Source organism: Acomys minous (assembly GCF_964271855.1).
Source record: "Acomys minous genome assembly, chromosome: 12".
Lineage (NCBI taxonomy): Eukaryota > Metazoa > Chordata > Mammalia > Rodentia > Muridae > Acomys > Acomys minous.
Genome location: NC_140493.1, coordinates 105,693,252 through 105,717,215, shown reverse-complemented (window position 1 = coordinate 105,717,215; position 23,964 = coordinate 105,693,252). Strand labels below are relative to the sequence as shown.

The 23,964-nt window shown below is 48.6% G+C and overlaps 1 protein-coding gene across 2 annotated transcripts in view; it reads left to right on the top strand.

The window, feature by feature from the left end:
• SDK2 (sidekick cell adhesion molecule 2) overlaps positions 1-23,964 on the top strand; it is a 286,136-nt gene that overhangs the window by 194,568 nt on the left and 67,604 nt on the right. For both annotated transcript variants that reach the window (XM_084750571.1, XM_084750570.1), the window contains exons 11-18: positions 657-824; positions 1,606-1,708; positions 10,286-10,462; positions 12,737-12,873; positions 13,840-13,987; positions 16,266-16,406; positions 18,111-18,292; positions 18,763-18,878. In XM_084750571.1, the coding sequence (XP_084606697.1) occupies positions 657-824; positions 1,606-1,708; positions 10,286-10,462; positions 12,737-12,873; positions 13,840-13,987; positions 16,266-16,406; positions 18,111-18,292; positions 18,763-18,878 (1,172 nt within the window). The remainder of the gene's footprint in view (positions 1-656; positions 825-1,605; positions 1,709-10,285; positions 10,463-12,736; positions 12,874-13,839; positions 13,988-16,265; positions 16,407-18,110; positions 18,293-18,762; positions 18,879-23,964) is intronic.

Sequence of the window (23,964 nt, the reverse complement as noted above, 5' to 3'; positions counted from 1 at the left end):
CAAAAGTTCCAGAGCTAGCAGGGCGGAGCCCCCTGGCTGCAGTTGCAAAGGCTGCACACTGTACCACCCGTCTTTCACAATCCACACTGCTCTGTGTTTGTCTATGTCTCTCTGTCTCTGTCTCTCCCAGGCCAGACCCCAGACCTCCTATGTCCCACTGCAAGAGGTCTGTCGTGACCTGGTGGTGTCCTTAACTCTCTGCTATCGCTATCTCTATATCACGCCTCCCCTGTTCTGCCCCCACTGCACCCCTTATCCGTCCCCCTCAGCCCCCCTGAAAGCGATTCTCTCCAGACGCACCCTGTCCTGTGGCAGGGTGCATGTCATCGCCTTGTCTGCAATCTCCCGACTCCTCTTCCAAGACTGAGTGCAGCTGCCTCCAGGCCATGGCTGGCTGGCTGCTAGCAGCCACAGCAGACAGAGTGTGGCCTCCTCTGGTGAAGGGCAGTGACAGAAAAGGGGTGGCCTATAAAGGGTACTGCTGCCCTGGGATCCCGTGAACCTGGGCCTGTCACCAAGCCCCCAGCTCAGCCCTGTCCCCAACCCATTTAATATTTCCAGAGCCGGGGGGGCCGGGGTGCTGGGGTGCCTGAGAACTGGAGCATCTAGGTTGCGTCTGACACCCCACCCACCCACCAAACCCTTTGTCACCTCAGGGGAGCGCATCTTAGCCAGCGGCTCTGTCCAGCTGCCTCGCTTCACGCTGCTGGAGTCCGGCAGCCTGCTCATTAGCCCAACCCACATCTCGGATGCCGGTACCTACACCTGTTTGGCCACCAACTCTCGGGGAGTAGATGAGGCCTCGGCAGACCTGGTTGTATGGGGTGAGTGACCGTCCGTAGGGGTGGGCTGCCAGCATCTGCGCTTCCATACTGTGTTGCTGACACAGCCAAGGCTCTTCCTGTCACAGGGATGGTGACAAATTAACTCAGAAGCCGGCAACCAGGAGGCGATGGCTCTGCCAGCAAGGCCACCAAATGGAGAGGCTGCGTCATGCTTGGCTGAGTCCAGAGAACTGTAAAAAGCTGTCTTGTGTACTTCAGGGCAGAAATCAACACAGGGCCAGAGAGTAAATATTTTTGGCTCTGTGGGCCAGACGGTGTCCATCACAGCCCCTCCCCTGCCCATATGCCGCTAAGAAAGCAGCCAAGACATGAGTGGCCTAGTGGTGAGGCCCATTCAGGTGAGCTTTTCTGCTCACCTGGAGAGAGGCCAGCAGATGTCGCAAGCACCTTCTACTTGGGGAGTACACCCCAGGCATGTAGGGTATGGCTCCCTGACCTGGCTAAGACCTAAAACCCAGAATGGCTAGATCCTGTCTGTCACCAACAAGCTGGCCCAATGGCCCTGATCCCTCTCACCACATTTGTCCCCGGGACGCTTTGTCCTTTCCACTCTCCTGAGACTTTTATATAGTGCACACCCCTCTGCATAAGAGGCCACCCCTCCTCCTTTCCCAACATCCAGATGTACAGCCATAGATCACCCCAGGTATGTTCCTCCCCTACCAGGTCATGCTAGGGTGCCAGCCCCATGTCCCTGCTCACTGAACCGTCCCTGCCACCATGTCCCTGCTCACTGTACTGTCTTTACCTTGTCTTACAGCCCGGACCCGCATCACCAAGCCACCCCAGGACCAGAGTGTCATCAAGGGCACCCAGGCGTCCATGGTGTGTGGAGTGACCCACGATCCCAGAGTGACTGTCAGGTACTCCATGCAAAGGGGGAGGCGACGCTTATAAGATAAGATAACACCATCGTGGAGTTGATGTCACCAGTATGGCTCTGCCTCACCTCGGAGGCTATTCCCAAAGCTGGGTACAAGGCGGGGGGGGGGGGGGGGAGATGAAGAAGAGGCTGGGTGCCTGGGGACCATACTGTGTGAGCTGAGTCCCAAGGCAGGAAATAGAAGGCAGAGAAATAGAGTGAGGAGGAGGAGGAGGACTTGGGAGATGGCTTGGTGCTAAGAACACCTGCCCTAAGGATCTGAGTTCAAATCCCAGCTCCCAAAGCAGGTCACAGCTGTGTACGTAGCTGTCACCCTAGCACTGTGGGTGGGCAAAAAAACAGGATTTCTAGAGCGAGCTTGCTCCAGCCTACTGAGGTTCAGTGAGAGACATTGTCTAGAGGAGGAAGAAAATTACCAACAGGACTCCTGACATCCTCGCCTGACCTCTACACACTTGCATGCACATACGCATATATACCATTGTGCATAAACACATAGCCACATATACATATTGTGCACACACACCACACACACAGAAAAGGGGCAACAAGAATGGAGGAAGGAAAGAAAGGCACCAAGGGTGAAGAAGTGGAAAAGTTCCCCCACCTTTAAAAACCCCTGACTAACCTCATGTGAACGAATTACTTTAAGCACCAGTTATAGGGTCTTCCTGTCTTGTTTTAACATTCACAGTGCAGCGGTCTGGGTAAGAAGAGACAGAGGTTATAGGATAGGAGCCAACCCCAGGGGATGACCACGGAAGAGGGCATGTAAGGGAAAAATGCCAAACTGAACTTCCCCCCTCCCTACTATGGGGAAGTCAAGACCGTAACCATCTAGATATCTGGGTCCTCAAGGGCTCAGTATAGCTCTGAAAGCCACTGCAGAGGCTGAGAAGGGCCTCTGCGGACCGAAGCTTCCACATACCCAAGCCTGAACAAGGACACCCACGGAACCCCCACACCATTAGAAGACTGTGAGCTACAAGTAGGAGGTGTCCCTTTGTGCTCTCCTGAGACCTCCAGAAGGCTGGGAAGTTCACATAACTGCCTCTTTCGATGATCCAGCATGTTGCTGTCTAGCTAATAAGCAGTAACACTGTCACACAATTGGCACGGAGGCCAGGAGGGGCGGGCTCTCCTACTTCCAGCAGACATGGCCTCCCTGAGCCTCACAACTGTGTCCTGGGGCGCCATCTGGTGGTCATTAAGCAGAAGACAGTCTGTGGTCGTAGTGTATTACAGTATTCTGAGGAACCACCAGCATTGCCGGACACCAGGCTTTGCCCAGCTAGGTCCTTAGACAGCACGTTGCCTGCCCAGTCTGAGAAATGCCTCATGAAGGGTCAGCATTGACCTCTGGGGCATTGTCACATGACAGCATGAACACAAACATGAGCCTTGAAGTCACATAGAGATAGTCAGAGTGTAGGCACACTGACTTCAGGATCCCTAGTCCTGGCTTTATCCGATTTTTCCTTAAAAGAAAAAAATTAATAATGAAGCAACCGTGAACGGGTCCTCAGAGAGAACCCACATCCATGCCACTGTGAGTCACACTCTGGCATGACATGGTAGTATCTTTTCTACATCCACTAGTTGAAAAACGCCTAAATGACCACTGTGTCACCTCAGCAACTATTTCTGTTGCTTGTGTATGTGTTTGTGTGTGTGCACATCTGTGCATACATATGTGTGTGCATGTAAGTGCCTATGTGCATGAGTGTATGTGTATGCGTCTGTGCATATGTGCTTACTGGTGTGTGTGAGTGTGTGTGTGTGTGTGTGTGTGTGTGTGTGTGTGTGTGTGTGTGTGTGTGTGTAGAGAGGGGGGCGGGGGGGAGAGAGAGAGGCAGGCATCAGGTATCTTTATCAGTCTCCAAGGGTTTCTCACTGAACCTGGAGCCACAGCTTGGCCAGATCAACAGGCCAGCAAACCCCAGAGATCCTCCTGTCTCCACACCACAGAACTGAGATAACACGCATGTCCAGCCTTGCTCAGATTTTCACATGGTGCCGGGGAGCCACATTCAGGCCCCCGTGCTTGCTTACAGCAAACGCTGTAACCACTGAACCATCTGTCCCAAACCATCTGTTCATATTTTATATATTAAAACATCACTTGTTTCAATTTCAGAAAGGCTAGTGTTGCATCTTATTACTTTTCTGGATGGTTCCTGATGGAATAGAATTCGGGGTGCCTTTGCTTGTGTAGACCCACTCTCTGGGTTCCCCAGCAACCTTCAAACAGGAAATTCCTGTGACTGTTTCCTGGAACTCACCCTCACCTGAGGATGAAATAGCTGTGTCACATACTCTTTTTAAGATGAGAGGAGAAAGAACTGTGTCCTCGTTGCCACCTCTACCTTTGCAGCTTGGCGGAGTGGATGCCCAAGGCCAGCCCTTTGTCTCCACGTCCAGCCTGTCTTCCTTGGGGAGTGGAGGCCCCTGCTGCCCTCTGCAGCCTTGAGATAAAGAGGTGGGGAGGGCAGCATTTTAAAACTGCCCAGTGTAGCTACAAAGCACAACGGGGTCCCATGAGCAGGCTAGGGAAGGGCAAAGCAACCACTCACATTCAAGCATTGGACGCTCAAATCCCAAGTGATGTGTTGTCAAGACAAAGCCGGGCCCCAGGGGTGAGGCCCAGGCAGCTGCAGGCTGCCAGCCATTCTCGAACAATCTCTTTGGTGTCTGAGTCCAGATCTCGACAGAACCTGAACAATCCACTTTGAGACATTATGACTGTTAATGAATATCTTTTTACTTTTACTATGTAATGAATTTATTACATTTTAGGAGGAAATGCAGATCAGAAAAAAATAATTAAGGAAAATCACACATAGAGTTAACTGTCCCCCTTAATTAGACGCCGTCACTAATGACATTGGAGTTCCATTAAGGAAGCCAGACATTCTCTGTTCTTTAATCTCTTTCCCTTAAGGACCTACTGTGCCCCATGTGCCATGTCAATAAATATTTTTGCATCAACTCAATTACAGCATTGTTTGGAGTCCACTGTGTGAGCGAAACGCAGTTTGCCAGTTCACAGTGACTGCATTTTTTTTATGATTTCTAAAATTTTGCTAATATGAAGAAATCTCATTATGAGCATCCTGGTAACCAATTTTTTTTACATGTTTCTGATTTACTGAGGATTGTCTATTGTTATCTGAAGCCAAAGGGGACCCTGTAAGATCACTGGTCACATGATTTAACAGTTACATAACAGGATTAATTCTGAAAATTTTCTACCCTGATGAGCTAAAGAGACTTAGAGGTTATTTGTTTTTACTTGTTTCAACTTTAATTTGTGAAAAATAATGCTAAGAATGTGATTTGGGTAGAAGTGTGCATGCATGCATGCATGTGTGCGTGTATGTGCGGGCAGGCGTGTACGTGTGTATGCATGTGCATGTGTGTGTTCGCGAGCATGTGTATGTGCATATGTGCACATGCACTGTATGTATGTGTGTGCGTGTGTGTGTGCGCATGTGCATGTGTGTGTGCATATGTATGCTTGCATGTGTGTGAACATACGTGTGCTTGTGTGTGTACGTGTGTGCATGTGCGCGTGTGCATGTGTGTGTGCCTTTTTGAGATAGGCTCTTGTTATGTAGCCCAAAGTAGGCTGAAACCTGTTATCATGCTCCTGCCTCAGTTTCTCAAGTGCTATGATTACAGGCATGAGCCACCATGCCTGGCTAAGTGTACATCTTGTTTACTTTTGTTAGAAACCACCCAAGCCAGGAGTGAGATAGCCCAGACCTTTAATGCCAGGACTCAGGAGGCAGAGGCAGACAGATCTCTGTGCGTCTTGGGCCGGCCTGGTACCCAACAAGTTCTAGGCCATCCAGGGCTATATAGTGAGACCCTGTCAAGAAAGGGGGTAAGCAAGCGCCCAACTGTCTTCCAAAGGGGTAGTGTACATCTTGGATAGGTGAATATTTCCCTGGCAGGCACTGGGTGATGTTAGTCATTCTACTAGTTGTGATGTGGTTCTTATTGCTGTTCTGAAGTGTTTTTCTTTTTAAGTATGTCCCTGCCTGCCTGTCTGTCTGTGTCTGTGTGTCTGTGGCGGGGGGGGGGGGGGGGCATATGCTTGTGAGCACAGTGCCCATGGAGTCTGAAAGAGGATGTCAGATTCCCCGGAAGCTGGAGTTACAAGCAATCGTGAGCCTCCTGACGTGGTGCTGGGAACGGAACTCTGGTCCTCTGCAACAGCAGTCTGTGCTCTCGAGTCCCTAGCCAGCCATCTTTGCAGCCCGTCGGCTGCTCTAATTTGCACGTCTCCGTGGCCTAGGAAGCAAATATCTCGTTTCTGTTTCCCTCTGTGTGTGTCTTCATCAGGGAGGTATCTGTCAAGGACTTCAGCCCAGTTTTTAATCAGGCTGTTTGTTTTCTTATGGTCGAGTTTTAAGAAGTCTCTGTATATTTTGGATAACACTGCCTTATCAGATATTTGTTATGCAAACATATTCTCCCAGCTTGTGGTTTCTCTTTTTATTCTCCTGGCACTATCTGTAGGAGAGTGGGAAAATTTAATTTTGACAAAGTCCACGTTATCGATTCTTTCTCCCTGGGATCAGGCATTCGGTGTAGCATCCAGAGTCATCACCAAAGGCAAAGCCACGTAGATTTCACATCACCTCCTAGCAGCTGGGGGATTGTGCATCATACGTTTAGGTTTGTAAGTGACTTTGAATTAAATGTTGTGACAGGTATGGGGCTGTGACTGTATAGCTATGTCTGTAGTTATGGTGTCCAGCCATTCCCGCATTGTTTGTTGAGAGGAGCTTTTCTTTCTTTTCATCCTCATCTGCTGCTGCTGCTGGTGATGATGATGATGATGATGTTGCTGCTGATGCTGATGCTGATGCTGGTGATAATGATGATGATGGTGTTGATGATGATGATGATGGTGATGATGGTGTTGATGATGGTGGTGATGATGATGATGATGATGTTGCTGCTGCTGCTGCTGATGCTGATGCTGGTGATAATGATGATGATGGTGTTGATGATGATGATGATGGTGATGATGGTGTTGATGATGGTGGTGATGATGGTGGTGATGATGATGATGATGATGTTGCTGCTGATGCTGATGCTGCTGATGCTGGTGATAATGATGATGATGGTGTTGATGATGATGATGGTGATGATGATGAAGATGCTGTGGCTGCTGGGAGGGAATTTTTACTTTTTTAAAACTTTTGTGGGCATGCACACATGTGGAAGTCAGAGGGCAGCCTGGAGTGACCAGTTCTCTCTCTCTACCATGTGGGTTCTTGCTTGAGTCATCTGCTTGTCAGCAGGCACCTTTACTCACTGAGCCATCCCACCAGCTCTGTTTTGGTTTTGGTTTTTGTGTCATTGAGTCATTGCAGAAATCAGATTTCATAACATAGAGGCCAATTAACCATTCCTATAAAGGCCAGGAGGAAATGTTTTAGGCCTTGAGAGCCACGTGATCCCTGTCATCACTACTCAATTCTATCCGTAGATAATGTGTCCACAAACGAGCCTGTCCATGTTACAATAAAACTTTATTTGCATGGAGCCTAGAGACGTGGCTCAGCAGCTGCTGCTCTTCCAAAGGGCCTGAGCTTGATTTCCAGAAGCCATGTGGCAGCTCCCAATTGTAGCTCCAGTACCAGAGGGTCTCCCTCTTCTATCCTCCACGAACTCCAGAAATAAGCACGGTGCGTACATACGTGCATGCAAGCGCACACTCAAACTCACAAAATAAAAGTAATAAATCTTTACTTTTAAAAACTTTAGATATACAAGCATAAAATGGGTCACCACTCCCTGAGCCCACTATAGAATACCCCACATTCTGGATTTGGCCTACACTCTTGTCTTGGGCAACTAGCTTATTCTTTCTAGCCCTTGTATTTCTAATTAGAATCAAGTACCTATTAATTAGATTCAAGTTCAGTAACAAATGCTTCCCAGGCAGGGACATCTGCTCCCCGAAGCAACGAGTCCTGAAGCAAACAACATCTGCCTGCCTGCCATGGGTATAGCTCAGGCAGCAGCAACTCTGCAAATAGATCCACATTTAAGGAAAAGCCTGTTTACTCCTCGGATGCTAGCGAGGCCAATTCTTGTCTAGGTAACGAGATGAATGGGAAGCGACTGCTATTGTCCGTTTCTAAATCTATATTAAAAGCCTTTAAAATTAACTTGGCAGTTTCGCCGCTGATAATTTATCTTTGAAGACGTGGAGCGCAGGTAAACATTTTTTCAATGAAGGTGTTCGTCACATTACTAACTACAATAGCAGAAGAAAAGGAGATATGTCCAACATTAGCAAGCCGGTGAGGGGGCAGGGGCACTGTGTCAGGATACCCTGCATCTGGGTTTTTTTTTCAATGCAAGGTATGGAAATATCTAATGATAAAAGTATATGATGCCTTGTTAAGAAAAGATAGTTTTAAAAACAAGATGTATGGAAATGTGGATGAATGGATGGATGGACGGATGGACTTGTGGGTGGATGGACGGACAGATGGATGGATGGACATGTGGGAGGATGGGCTTGTGGGTTAGATGGGTAAGTGAATGGAAGATGGGTGGATAGGATTATTGTTTTTAAATTAACAGTATTATTAGTATTATCAGTAGGCCCGGCTAGCCATTAGTCAAGATATTGACACTTGATATATTTTAAAATAGTTAACCTGGGGCAGGGCAGACACTACTTCCCATAGTGGGACAGGCACGGGATCCCTGCCTCAATCCCATGCCATCTCCTCCTAATAATTTCTTCCTCTCCTCCTCGGGTCTTTCTCCTTCCTCCTCAGGGTGGTCTTTCTTTCTCGTCTTCCTCTTCTTCTTCTTCTTCTTCTTCCCAGAATTCCTCTCCCCACTAAGCCCAAGAATGTTAGGCACACCTCTATCTCCTCTGCCCTGCCCAGATGCTAATTACAGCAAGCAGTAATTAGCATCAAAATACATCAGACCATGCCCCAAGAATGGATGGATGAATGGATGGATGGATGGATGGATGGATGGATGAATCTATGGAAACTCAAAGTTAAGTATGTGAGTGGGTTAAAAAAAAAAAGGCTCCTAAATATGGATGAGTAGATGGATGAGGGATGGGTGGGGGATGGATGGATGGATGGATGGTGGATGGGATGGATGGGATGGATGGTGAATGGATGAATGGATGGATGGATGGTGGATGGGATGGATGGATAGATGGTGGATAAATGGATGGATGGATGGATGGATGGTGGGTGGGCAGATGGATGGATGGAAACCTGCACAGCCAAGTGGTATGTAGAGAGATAGCTGAATGGGTCATTGATATATTTTTCAATAAAAACATCAATGGCTAACTCTTACTGACCATTTGCCATGTCTGGCACTCCTCTGAGCATTTTATATTGACTGTACAATCTGTACAGCCTTATGAAGTAAATGAGTTCCACATGTTCCAAATGGCAAACTGAGTCAAAGAGGGCTAAATAAACCTACACAACACCATAAGCTGCTGGTGGCAGGGGCAGCCTGTGGTCTGAGCTTCTAACAGCAGGACACAGTATCTCTGCAGTCTACCAGCAGGGCACCAGAGAAGAATCTAGAAATACGGATTAATGTTCCCATGTACTCACAGTCTCCCAGTACTAAAAACATTTTTTTTCTTCCCATTTGTCCTCCTTTTCCACTCATTTTTTTATTGCCAATTGTTTATACACTTCTGTTGATTTTTCAATTCCAACTCAGGGTTAAAATATCACAGATGTACTCTCGTTGGCAAGGAACTTTAGGACCCTGAGACTGACCTGCTACTGTCCCCAGGTGGCAACTTGCCCTTCTGAGAACTATAGCCCACCTTCCCTGGAGGGCACTGTGCGTCTCACCTCCATGGGACCAGCCCTTGGAATGTGTCCGTGACAATGATAATGACTGTTTTCTCCCTAACAACTCTAGAGGAGGTATTTCGTACTGTCATGCGCCAGCGTGTATGTCATTTCTCAAGTCTCCCTTTGTTCCAACTGGATGAAGCTAAAGTGGTTTGTGTGTGTGTGTGTGTGTGTGTGTGTGTGTGTGTGTGTGTGTGTGTTTACACTAAAGTCAATTTGTCACAGTGATGCATCGATCTAAGGATTCCCCTCATAGAACTAATTCCAAGATGTAGTCCAGTCCTTCACCAGCTGTAATCTGTTAACATCTTCCGAGGAATCCCTCTGGCTAGCTCTTTCCCAGTGGCTGTTTTGCAATGGCTCCTGGCCAAAGGTAACAACGGTTTGACCCAGATCTGAACCCAAAGTGTAAATGACCTGTAATAACCTGCTGCTTGAGTGCTCCTGGAGCCAGCACCCGCCACAGGAGTGATGGACTTCCAGTCTCTCTCCAGGGACCGCCTTCCTCCCAAGCCCTGCTCCCTGCCCACAAGCCCAGGCCCAAAAGGCAACCTCTGTGAGGCCCCTAACAATCTCCCGCCTGCCTTTGGAACATTCCTCCCAGGAGGAGGCTAGGGTGTGGCCCACCCTAGAAACCCCTGACTTCCTTTCACTGACTCCCCTGTCCTCCCCCTCTGTAGGTACGCATGGGAGAAGGATGGGGCCACCCTCGCTGTGGAGACTAATCCCCGCATCCGCCTGGACAAAAACGGCTCCCTACACATCTCCCAGACCTGGTCAGGAGACATTGGCACATACACCTGCCGGGTCCTATCAGCTGGTGGCAATGACTCCCGCAACGCCCACCTGCGAGTCAGGTGAGGACAAAAAAGGATATGGGTAATAACATCAGTGAGGTCCTCAAAGCTAACCAGCTCCTTTTTGGCCATGACAAAGAGCTATGTATGACTAGGCCCTCCCAAGTCCCCTAAGACACCTCCTCAACATCCTTCTAGGACTTTCTCTCAGCTCAGGGACACCCCTGTCAAAAGCAGAAATCTGCATAGGCCTTAGATGGGACTTGAGTTCCAGAGAGACGACTCAGGAGATGCAAACATCTACTCAGTCCAGATAGGGCACCAAGATGCCAAAGGAACGATTCTACCCAAGTCCAGCTTGCTGGACCAGTGAATTTACGGGGCTTACTTTCAGGAAGATGGGTGACCCCCCCCCAAGGCAGCTACATCACCAAAATGTCTCACTCCAGCACAGACGGCAAACTTCCTCATAGTTGCATAGATGCAGTCCCCTCCTCAGTTAACCTTCCACCCTATATTTACAGCACTTGAGACCATGTGCAGCAGGGACGGGATTACATGGCCCCTGGGGACGGAAGGGTGGGAGGGACTGGTGGGGACCTCAGGTGAGGGTCTAATAACCAACCCTCCCTCTCCTATGAGGGAATATCAATAGGCAATCTTTTTTTATTGTTCCTTTTATGGTTTGAGAATTTTATACATGCATATGAGTGTATATCGATCAAATCTACCCCTCCATTTCCCCCTCCTACTCCTCCTCATACCCCGACAACTTTTCCCTCTCCATTTCATGTACGTTGCTTTTAAACCTACTGAGTCCACTTAGCGGACGTGCCTGTATGGGCATGGGTATGGTACCGCCTACTGGTGGGATCACATCCCTAAAGAAAATTAGTTCTTTCTCAGCCAGCAGCCAGCAGTTTCCAGCCATATATTTAGCTACAGGAGGGACTCGTGAGCCATTCTACGCTGAGATTTTGGCTGATTTGGTCTTATGTAGGTCTTGTTCATACTTCCAAGATGATCTGATGTAGATGGTCCATTTACAGCTGAGCACTTCATGGTCGTCTCTTCCTCTCTGCACATTGACCAGCCACGGGTCTCTATAATTGTCATCATTTACTGCAAAGAGTAGCTTCTCTAGTGAGGACTGAAAGATGCCCTGATCCAGAAGTATAAGGAGCCGGGTGTGGTGGCGCACGCCTTTAATCCCAGCACTTGGGAGGCAGAGGCAGGCAGATCGCTGTGAGTTCGAGGCCAACCTGGTCTACAAAGCGAGTCCAGGTCAGCCAAGGCTACACAGAGAAACCCTGTCTCGAAAAACCAAAAACAGAAGTGTAAGGATAAAAACTGAAGAGGCAGTTAATTTCTATGTCTACTTAGGACAATAATGGTATTAGCTTCTCCCCCATGACCACAGGCCTTAAGCCCATTTAATGGCATCTAGGCCTGAGTCCCACCTTGTGAAACAGGCCTTGAATCCAAGCAGAAAGTAACTGGTTACTCCCACAACATCTGTGCCACTATTGCAGCGGTGGGTAGGTATACCTTGCCAGGCTAGTTTTATTGTAGATTTCAAACTCACAGCTGGGGAAGACCACTGATAATTTTTCTCCCTCGATAGCATATATTGAACCCTCCAGAGATACAAAAGCTACCTATCAGGGATGAGGGTTGGTAGCAGCTTGATTTTTCCATGTTTTGTGACACAAAAAGATGGTGTCTTCAGCGGTGAGGTCTTACCACCAACTTCTGGAAGGTAAACAAGAGAAATGGCAACAGCCAAAAATGCTATAGAGAAAGGTGTGGAATCCCACTGACCAACAACTTGAATAAAGATACGCCATACATACATGGCACTGGGATTTTTTTTTTTTTTTGGATAGCCTATAAAAATGTAGGCTGGTACCTAGAAGAGGCATTGTGCCCTTAGAGAGTAACTCCATTGAGCTCCTTTTATATATGTATGTGTGTGTATTTTAGGAAGCTTCTGCAGTAGTGAGTTTCCACATGGTAATCTTGTTGAAGGCCCTCTGTGGGTTATCACAGCTGCTTAGATGAAAACAATAATGACTTCTAGGCAGCAAACGCCTGTAGTCTAAAGATTTGGAAGGTGGATGGAGGAAGATCAGAAGTTCAAGGTCATTTTCTACTTCATAACAAATTGAAGACCACTTTACCATGAAGGACAGCATGCCATATAACATCGATCTAGTGCGCAGTGTCATGGAAACGTAAGCCTCGCGGAGTGTGCAGCACTGCTGTCGTCTGATGGCCGGCTGAGCATGGCACTCAGGATGGCCCCTCCACACAGATCTCTCCTTCATCCTCCAGGCAGCTTCCCCATGCTCCTGAGCACCCTGTGGCAACACTCAGCACCGTGGAGAGGCGTGCCATCAACCTGACCTGGGCCACACCCTTCGATGGCAACAGCCCACTGATGCGCTACATCTTGGAGATGTCAGAAAACAGTAAGGTCCCCACTATCACCTCCCCATGTCCCCACACAGCCTGGCCGAAGTGGAGCAGGATCTGGGAAGATCACCTGTGCAAATCGGCCACCCCATCATACACCTCTTGGATCTCTGAGCAGAACAGATGTTCCCCCTGGGCACCCATGGTTTCCTTGTGTGTAAAAGGGGCAGTGGCCTTGCTTCCAGGACCACGAGTGTCCCCAAAACAGCTGGCAGGTTATTATGACTTCCCAGCAAGACTCGCACAGGGGAGCCCGGATGGGACTGTAGCCTGTAGCCCCAGCACTTGGAAGGCCAAGGCAAGGGAGTCATGAGTTCAAAGCCAAAAGGTTGAACTATGTAGAGGAAGGGCTTGTGTAGGACCTGGCACAGCGGAGGCCTCACAGACAGCTGCTGTTCTTACACGTGCCCCACTGTGACCCTCCATGACAGCAGGTGTGATTGGAATGACACCCTCACTGCAGCTCTTCCGGCGCTCCCTGATTCAAGGGACAAGATGAGGCGCCTCAGTTCCCATGAACCCCTGCTTCCTCTCCACTTCCAGCTCCCTCCAACCCCTGGGTCAACATAAGTGAATGGGACCCAAAAAAAAGCTGACATGGTGACCTATACTGGCTCAAGTTAGGGTGACGCTCACTCCCTGCCAGCCCCAAGGAGAGAGCTGGGAATGAAATCCATCACATCACTTGCGGTCCAGCAAGATGGCTCAGCCAGTAAAAGCACTTGCTGCCAAGCTTGATTGCCTGAATTCAGTCTTTGGTATCTACATTTTAGAAGGAGAGACCCAATTGCCCCAAGTTGCCCTCTGACCTCTATATGACACCATGGCACATGCACACCCGTAGACATACACATAGGCACACAACAGAAAATGGATTTTTGAAGTTATTTTTTTAAAGGAGCATGTGTCTCATCTCCCACCCACAAAATGTCCCCTCTAACCCTAATCCTATGTGTCTACAGATGCTCCATGGACCATTCTCCTGGCCAGCGTGGACCCAGAAGCTACCTCAGTGATGGTCAAGGGACTGGTTCCCGCTCGTTCCTACCAGTTCCGCCTCTGCGCTGTCAATGATGTGGGCAAAGGACAGTTCAGCAAGGACACAGAAAGGTGAGAGGTACAGGTGTCCCCGAGTGGGACTCCACCTGCCTGCCACCCTTGAGTCTGCCTAGTCCCATGGGCTTCCACCGTGGTTCTAGGGACAGGAAGGTCCAGCGGGAAAAGGGGCATCTCAGTATCCGTGGCCAATTCCAAACATGATGCCAGACCCTGTGGGCATCCTTGAACAAGCTCTTACAAGGTGATGGCCGCCAAGGACAAATAGGCAACCTACATCAAAACTTCTTGCGGTTAACACATTTACATAGAGGCTGGACCCCACTCGGCTTACGTTGAGTCAGAAGCAGCTACCTCTAATGGGCTTCCCTTGTGTACAAATCAGCCACCTCTGATGGAAAATCAGTTGTCATGTAAGAAATCAGAATGGCAGGCCAGGCGTGGTGGTGCACGCCTTTAATCCCAGGACTCAGGAGGCAGAGGCAGGTGGATTGCTGTGAGTTCGAGGCCAGCCTGGTCTACAACAAAGAGAGTCCAGGACAGCTAAGGCTACACAGAGAAACCCTGTCTCGAAAAACCAAAAAACAAATACAAAAAAAGAAAGAAAGAAATCAGAATGGCTGTGACACAGTATATGCACCAATGCTGTGCACGTGGCTCTTCAAAAGATGCCTTCCAAGTTGGACAAAGTACCATAGGCTAAAGAAGAGTCATGAATTCAAGCTCACCTGGGCTATAACTCAGGTCCCAGGCCATCTAGGCTATGGAGTATGGCCCTGTCTCAAAAAGACAACAGCAGTGTGGCTTGGCAGCTGGCTTGGTGGGTAAAGTAATTGCTGTACAGTTATGGCGACCTGAGCTCTGGACCTCAGCAGCTGCAGGAAGCTGGGCATGGTGGCTCATGCCTGTGGTCCTGATGCTGAGGAGGCAGAGATGGGCAGATCCAGGGCTCTCTGGCCAGCCAGTCCAGCTAAAGCAGCAAACTGGAAGTCAGTGGGAGACCAGATCTCAAAAAAAAAAAAGTGGGTGTAGGATGGGTATGGTGGCACGTACTTTATTCCCAGCACCTGACAGGCAGAGGCAGGTGAGTTCAAGGTCTACAGAGTGAGTCCCAGGACAGCCAGAGCTCCACAGAGAAACCCTGTCTCAAACAAACAATAAAGTGGGCCTGGTGAGATGGCTCAGCAGGTAAAGGCTCTTGCCTCCAAACCTGATGACCTGAGAGTTCAGTCCTCAGGGCCCACATGGTGGAAGAAGAGAACTAACTCCTGTAAGTTGTCCTCAGACCTTGGCATGTGTGCCTTTGGAACACACGCGTGCGCACGCACACACACACACACACACACACACACACACACACGCACATAATAAGAGCTACTTCCTGAGCATTTACTATATTCCAGCTGGGTCTGGCCCCCAGGAGGTACACTGAACTAGCAGTGGCTCAGGCCCTGGCAAGTGTCAGAATCACAACAGGGACCCTCAACGTGCCAGGAGACCCTGCCCTCTTGTGCTGTGCCTGCGGCTGTGCTCCGCACCGATTTGTCCTTGTCAGGAATCTCTGTGCTAATAGCCCTGAGTCACCACAGAAAGGTTAAACCACCCTCACTTTAAAAGCTGGGAGCAGACAGGACTGTTTGGGAAGCTATCCATCAGAGAGCAAAAGCATAAAAAAATAAACAAAAAGGGAAAGACATCCATCAAAAATAATTAACTTTTGTTTTTAATGGATAAGTGTCAGTGGTGTGAAAAATATACTTGGGCGGAACACAGCGTTCCCCGGCCATGCCAGAGAAAGAAATGTGGTGCTTGGCTTCAGAAGGCAGGCTGGGGCTGGGGTTCCTTCCCACTCACACACCATGGCCACCCACCAACCCTGGGGCTCTGCTCACCCAGCAAGAGAATCTAGGTAAGGCCCACCCCCAAAGCCTGTAGAAAAATGACTGATAACTCCTATTCCTAAAACAATTAAGAAGCCAGGCACAGTAGCGTGTCCCTGAAATCCCACGCTCAGGAGACTGCAGGAGGAGGTTGCAAGTTCAAGGCTACCCTGGGCTGAAAAGTAAGATCCTGTCTCAATGATGATGATGATGATGATGATGATGATGATGATGATGATGATAATAATAATAATAATAAATGCAATAATTCATAAAAGCAGAGAAGCTCAGAGACATTAACTGAGCTATCCAAAAGTATACAGCAAGGGTCCAGAATTACCTGGGACAGTATACAGTATGGCTGGCCATCTCTGTCACTTATTGTACACCTGTGTAGATGGGGTAAAAAAAAATAATGTCTAGCCAACACTTGCTGAGTTTTGCTCCCCTAGGGTCTCCCTCCCTGAGGAGCCCCCCACGGCCCCTCCACAGAACGTGATCGCCAGCGGCCGGACCAACCAGTCCATCATGATCCAGTGGCAGCCACCCCCCGAGAGCCACCAGAATGGGATTGTCAAGGGCTACATCATCAGGTACAGGCCCAGGAGGGCACCCTACCCTGAGTGGGGTGGGGGGTACGAGGTGGGAGTGGATTAGAAAATGGTACAAATTCACGGTCTACCCTTTCTGGCACTGTGACACGCCCACACTGTGATGCGAGAGAGAGAGTAACGCTAAAATTGCAGAAGGATGCACAGCAGTGATAGCCTTGAAAACTAGCGGGACCAGCTGAGCAAACGACATTCATTCTGCAGGCTGCAGGGAAGCCAAGGCTGCCATATAGGGCAGGGCTGATATAGGAGCTGACCCGGAAGTGAGAGGTGACTATGCCAAGAGGCCACAGTGTCCTGCTGCAGGGCCTGACTTCTGTCTCCATCAAGGTGTGTCCAGGCACCGCCCAAGTGTGGCAAGGCTAGCTATGAATGCCTCTCAGTGCAAACCTCACAAGCTTATTTAAAACATTAAGAGGTATTTTTGCAGTTTCTTTTTGTCACAATATCCAAAGGTTGGACTGACCGGAAGTGAGAGGTGACTATGCCAAGAGGCCACAATGTCCTACTACAGGTCTGACTTCTGTCTCCATTAAGGTGTGTCCAGGCACCGCCCAAGTGTGGCAAGGCTAGCTATGAACGCCTCTCAGTGCAAACCTCACAAGCTTATTTAAAACATTAAGAGATATTTTTGCAGTTTCTTTTTGTCACAATATCCAAAGGTTGAACACACCGGCTAGATGGAGCACTAAGTGGAGTCAGAGACCCCAGTTGTCAAGCCTGTCCCCAAGACCTCCTCAACAGGAAGCTGAATAGAAAGTCAATCTGTTTTCACCAGCTCCTGGCTTGTACTGAGTCATGCTAAGGTCTAGAACATACCATCTCTAAGGGCTGCGCAGAAACATTTTGGGGGCTCTGAATTTGCAACTGTTAGACCCCCAAAGTATGTAAACGTTATGCTTCTTCCTGAGGCTAATCCACCACCCGTGCAGAGCACCCCACACTTGCTTGCTCATATGTCCTCCTTTGTCATGATTGCTTTGCAGTGTAAGGTAAATATGGGGAGCTCAATAGCCTCCCGGGTTCTCAGCTCCCCCCTCAGCAAAGGAGCCACTGTACCATGGGGGGGGAACTCAGCTAAACTTGGGGAGTGCTTTCCTGGTCCATGATCCCCAAGAGATGACACTTGTGATACCTTCCCCCAAGGACTTTCAGCCTCCCCACCTGGCAGTCTTGTCTATGTGTCCCAAACCCATCAAAAAGAGTGGTCCAGGGGCCAGGGATGTTTGTGGCTCAGTTGATTAGAATGCTTGCCTAGCATGTAGAAGTCCTGAGTTTGATCCTTTGCGCGGATGTACAGATCTGCAGTCTCGGCACTCAGGAGGTGAAGGATGGAGGATTAGGAGTTCAGGGTTATCCTCAGCTACATAGCTTGAGACCAGGCATCCTGGGCTACGTGATTAGACACAGTCCCTAGACTTGTACTATGCAACAAGGTAGCCAAGGAGTCAACTGTGGTGACTGAAAATAATTAAACCACAGCAAAGTCAAACTCATCCCTCATTTGCACCAAACCCATGTCACATGACCAACAGCCACATGCTCTAGCGGTGACCCTATTAGCAGAGGTGTGTATGTTGATGAAGCGTTCCCATCATAGAAAGTTTTAGCAGACAACATTGCTCTGGGCAGTTTGCTGAGCATAGGTCTGCAGGTTGACTTAACACACTTTACCTCTTCCTTCAGATACTGTCTTGCAGGGCTACCTGTTGGGTACCAGTTTAAGAACATCACGGATGCTGATGTTAACAATCTGTTGCTGGAGGACCTGATCATTTGGACTAATTATGAGATCGAGGTGGCTGCCTACAACAGCGCCGGGCTGGGCGTCTACAGCAGCAAAGTCACCGAGTGGACACTGCAGGGAGGTGGGTGGAGACAGGGGCCATGGAAGAGCAGGTGTGTCCCTTTCTCCAGGTCCCTGGGTCTGTTTGGGCCACGTGCCTGCTGGGTCTTCCACATGTCCAGTCATGAACACCCCAACTTATCTTACTGACTTCACCTGGACCTTCAATATGGTGCTTGATTGGCATTTCCATGTTACACCTGGCTCCCATGGAGCAGATGGCTGATGGGAGGAGAAGAGAGCAGTTAGGAGTCATATGGGCGGAGGCATAGGGACATCCTGTAGTGTTTCAACATTAACTGGATCACAAGACAGCTTGGGAGGTGGATCAGACAAATTTATTAAACATGAAAGAGCATCTCCAGAGAGTGGGAGATGTAAGGGGCCCTCAGGTTAGCCAAGCACTGTCTATAGCATCTGCCTGTGCCCTCTACCATGCTGGCCAAGATGAATGGAAAACCTCTCAACTAAAACCAATCTCTTAATCTCTAGTTCCCACAGTGCCCCCGGGCAATGTCCATGCAGAAGCCACCAATTCCACCACCATCCGCTTCACCTGGAATGCCCCCAGCCCCCAGTTCATCAACGGCATCAACCAGGGCTACAAGGTAGGCGAGGGTCTCTTCTCTCCTCAGAAAGGAGACTAATGGGACTCAAGGTGAGGGAGGGGAGAAGTGAGGGTTCCAGGGAAGAGCAGTGAGGTCACTGTGGGTTTCTGAAACCAGATTCCAGCAGGCAGAGATCACGGATAAAAGCAGGGACATGCCGTGTGTCCCATGACTTTCAAGGTCACATTGAGGGTTCTGAGGGTGCACAGCTGTCACCAGAAAGAGGCTGTCCTCAGTAACTCCAACCACAAACCAGGCCCGGACTCCTGGACATTATCATAGTCCATCAGAACAACCCAGCAGTCACTGGTTACCACTAAGGTGTGGCTCTCACATGCCATCTGCCAGGTAGGTCTCCATGGGCTGTACTGGACCCAGCACACAGGAGAACAAAGACATGAGATTATGACTCAGGCAAACTTGAACTAAAAACCCCAGCTTGCCTCTTGCCGACTGATGTCTTGGATTTGGGTGTGGATGCCACGCCCTCTCCTTATATCCTCATAAGTGTCTGTGGTCTCATCCCCTCTTTTTCCAAGAGCACCAGCCACACTGGGTTAGGGTCTGTCCCTGATGACCACTCTTAAGCAGCACTTTAAAGACCCAAGTTCCAAGCACAGCCACATTCTGGGAGTGATCTTAGAACTTTGACATACAGCCGGGCATGGTAATGTGTACCTGTAATCCCAGCACTTGGCAGAGGCAGGCAGAACTTTGTGAGTTCGAGGCCAGTCTGGTCTACAAAGCAAGTTCAGGACAGCCAAGAATACCCAGAGAAACCTTGTCTTGGGGGAAAAAAATGAATTCAACACAGACAAGATCCAGCCAACAACCAACAGAAGCATCCATGTTGTAACTATACCAGTACTGTTTGGTTTTCTGGCCATTTTAACTGCTGGGCATCGGCATTTCTCGGCCATCCTTGTCCTGCATCCCGGGTCTGGGGGTCTGACTCTCCTTCTGCACGGAGGTCTGCTTTCCTCTGAGAGGACTGGGGACATGCCATATAGTACAGGCAAATGCCATGTCTGAAAGGGGAAGCTGCTTGCCCCCAGCAGAGGGAGCCAGGTAGACAGATGGTCCGTGTTCATTTCCAGGTGTGAAAAAAGAAGCAAGGAATTTAAAGATTTATTTATTTATTAAGTATAAGGGCATCAGATCACATTACAGGTGGTTGTGAGCCACCATGTGGTTGGTGGGAACTGAACTCAGGACCTTTGGAAGAACAGCCAGTGCTCTTAACCGCATCTCTCCAGTCCCGAAGCAAGCAATTTAAGAGGCTAGGAAGCTGAGGAAACAGAGAGAAAACTACAGCCTCTGGGTTTGAGCTAAGGGCCCTGGTAATTTCAAGGTGACAGCTGTCATATCCTCAAGTCCTCTACACTGAGGCTGCGCATGTACCACAGCCAAGATCATCTGTAGGACAAGTGTCTGCATTATTATGACTGCGAGCTCGGGAGACCGGAGAGGAAAGGAGTGCGATAACCTTGCAAAAAGAATTTTCTACTTGTGTTAGGAGCAACCTAGGGCCCAGAACTGGAGCCACTGGGCCCCCACACTTTCAGTCCCATGAAGGCAGAGAGCACGAGCCAGAAAGAGTCTTCCTGGCATAGGGGGCTGCAGCGCAAGCTTGCGGTTGCTGACTGGCCAGAACAGGCTGCTAATTGGGACTCGGGGGAAGGAAAGAGGTCTGCATAGCTGTGGAGGCACAGAAGCCGAGCTGGGAACAACTAGTGTCTGGCAGCCTGGTCTAAGCACAAGTTTTATTCTACATGTGGGAGGGATGATCCAGAAACTTCTAAGACAAAAAGCTCCCCAAGGGCAGAAAGGCCACCAAGTGGCCAGGACAACTTAGGGCAATGGCCTGTAGTGACCCAGAACAAGACTTGCAGAAGCCTCCAGCCATACGTGATCGCAGGCTTCTCTCATCCCCTGTACTCAGGAACCATGCAATGTAGGCCACTGACAATCAGCTGACCAATGTTTTGATCACGGGAGCTCATGGGGCAGGAACAGGGTATCATACTTAGTAGGACTTACCCAGTACCAGGCAACCAAGCTACAAACTTCACCCACTCTCTCATGCAAGACCCCTGAGAATGAAGCATTATGATCATTACCCCACTTTCCAGAGGGAGAAACTGAGTCATGAGAGAGACGTTACTGTGCACAGTCTAACAGTAACTAAGAGAGTGCAGATGGAACCCAAAGCCATGCATTTCCTTACATTAAAAAAAGAAAACATACCAAGAAGAGACTTGATACCCTATGAGCATATACAGGGAGAGGAGGTCCCCCTCAGTCACAGTCATAGGGGAGGGGAATAAGGGGAAAATGGGAGGGAGGGAGGAATGGGAGGATACAAGGGATGGGATAACAATTGGGATGTAATATTAATTAATTAATAAGTTATATTAATTAATTATATTTTTTAAAAGAAAACATGGAGCTGGAGAGGTGGCTCGGTGGTTAAGAGCACTCACTGCTCTTGTGGAAAACCCAAGTTCAGTTCCCAGCACCCATGGGGCAGCTCTCAACTGCCTGTTAACTCCTGCCCCAAGGGATCTGATACCCCTGGCCTCTGCAAGGATCTGCATCCTTGTGGTCCACATAAGCTCATAAAAATACATATACATATGCATTAAAAATAAAACATGAGGGCTGGAGAGATGGCTCAGCGGTTAAGAGCACTGGCTGTTCTTCCAAAGGTCCAGAGTTCAAGTCCCAGCAACCACATGGTGGCTCACAACCATCTGTAATGTGATCTGGTGCCCTCTTCTGGTGTGCAGGCATACAAGCAGGCAGAACACTGTATACATAATAAATGAATAAGTCTTTTTAAATAAACAAACAAATAAAAAGACATGATAGATAGATAGATAGATAGATAGATAGATAGATAGATGCTTATATTCCAGACTGTCCTTAACTTTGCATCCAAGGGTGGCATTGAATTTCTCATCCTTCTGCCTCTACTTTCCAGGTCCTAGGATTATAACATGTACTACCACATCTGGTTTATGCACTGCTGGGGATTGAACCCAGGGCTTCATGCATGCTAGGCAAGCACTCTACCAACTGAGCTACCTCCTCATCCCTGTGTTTGATTGTAAAATGATACCTACAACTTGATTTTTATGAAGTACAAATGAGTAAAAGCAGAGTTCTTTTCTCTCCGGTTCTTCAGCCTTCAGAATACCTACGGAGGGTACAATGGTTGTCCCCTCTGCACATGCAATACGATAGAGTACCCTTTAAAATATTCGAATGTTTGGACAGCTACAAGAGTTGGGGGAGGGCTGGAGAGGTGGCTCGGTGGTTGAGAGCACTGCCTGCTCTTCCGAAGGACCCGGGTTCAATTCCCAGCACCCACATGGCAGCTCACAACTATCTGTAACTCCAAGATCTGACACCCTCACACCAATGTACATAGATTAAAGTCAAATAAAATATTTTTTAAAAAGAGTTGGGGGAAGACTCCGGCCACTTAACACCCATCTCCAGTTTCAACATGACCAAGTTTCAGTCTGCTTTGTCCCTACACCTCCGAGCTCCTCCCAGCCCTTGGGAACTTGCTGAAGTGAATCCCAGGCAGTTCATTGCATCATCCATAAATGTTCTTGTAGAGAAAGATTCTATACAAGCTCTCTCTGTTTAAAAAAAAAAAAAACACACCTAAAAAATGCCAACCATCCCATCATCTTCTGCTAGCCAAACATCACCATACCAGAAAATGTCAACCACCCCATTATTACTTATCCTGCCGGCTTTTGGGTTTATTTGATTGTCTCCCAACCAATTCTTGCTGCTGGCTGATTTGTGAGTTCCTAGGTCTGGATGAAGGCACACAGTTGCTGTGGGTAAGGGGGTGAGTTCAAAGTCTCCACTGATCTTAGAGTCTCACCATCATCTCTCTCCCTCTCCCCCCCCCTCTCTGTGTGTGTATGTGTGTGTGTCTGTCTGTCTGTCTCTGTCTCTCTCTGTCTCTGTCTCTGTCTGTCTCTGTCTCTGTCTGTCTGTCTGTCTCTCTCTCTCTTTCTCTCTCTCTCTCTCTCTCTCTCTCTCTCTCTCTCTCTCTCTCTCTCTGTCTCTCTCTCTCTTGTGAAGAAACTTAGTCATTCATCCAGTGAATTTTCCACAGGCCTGGATTTTGCTGATTGCCTCCCTATGGGGTCATTTAACACGTTCCTCTGAGTACTATGTCTGCAGTAAATTGGAATGTAGAGCTAGCAGGCCGATTGGATTCAAGTTTGTTTGATTACCTTTTTTGCAGGGAGGTGGGAGTCCCTAAATGGTGCTGTGTGTTGTCATCAGAAGGTGCAAAGCTCGGTTGTCTCTTTCATTGTAAACCCCAGTAACCATGGACAGCCCTTGTGGGGTTTGTGATTTTAACAGCAGTTACAAAATGAAGGTGGAAATGTTCTTCTTTCTTGATTAGATGAATGCTTTCAGAAAAGACGGAGCAAGAAGAAAGGAGGGAGAGGAAAAGGGAAGGAGGGAGGGAGGGAAAGAAGGAGGAAAGAAGTCAACAGGCAGGAAGGAAGATGATGTTATTTTAGCAGTTTTCTACTATCTGAACTCTGGGTTCATTAGGAATATTTTAGAGTCCGTTCTTTTCCACCGCTTCCCAGTTCTCGGCATTATAAAGTGGCTCCCTAGCATCTTCTAAGGTCACGATTAAGTTTGGGTTGGAGAAGGTGTCATTGGCTCCATTTTGCTTTTAGTAATGCCGTTATGTACTAAAGGATTTTTAAACACATCTGCTGTGGTCCATCCCACTGTGTTTATTATCTTTATTATTGTCAAATGATCACTGGTCCCTTCAACTTGGCTCCTGAGTCCTTTTCAACATGGTCCCAGGAGTCTCTGGTGGCTGCCTGCCTGCCTGGGATAAAAAGACATTTCAAGCTATATAAATGTATATAAAATGTACATACAAATTCTGCCAGGGTTGGCAGTGCAGGCCTGTAATCCCAGCCATGTGGGAGGCTGAGGTAGAAAACCTACAAGGTCCAGAACTGCCTGGGCTATGGCGTGAGTTCAAGGCTGTCTTCGTTTGCTTTCTGTTGCTGTGATAAAGACCATG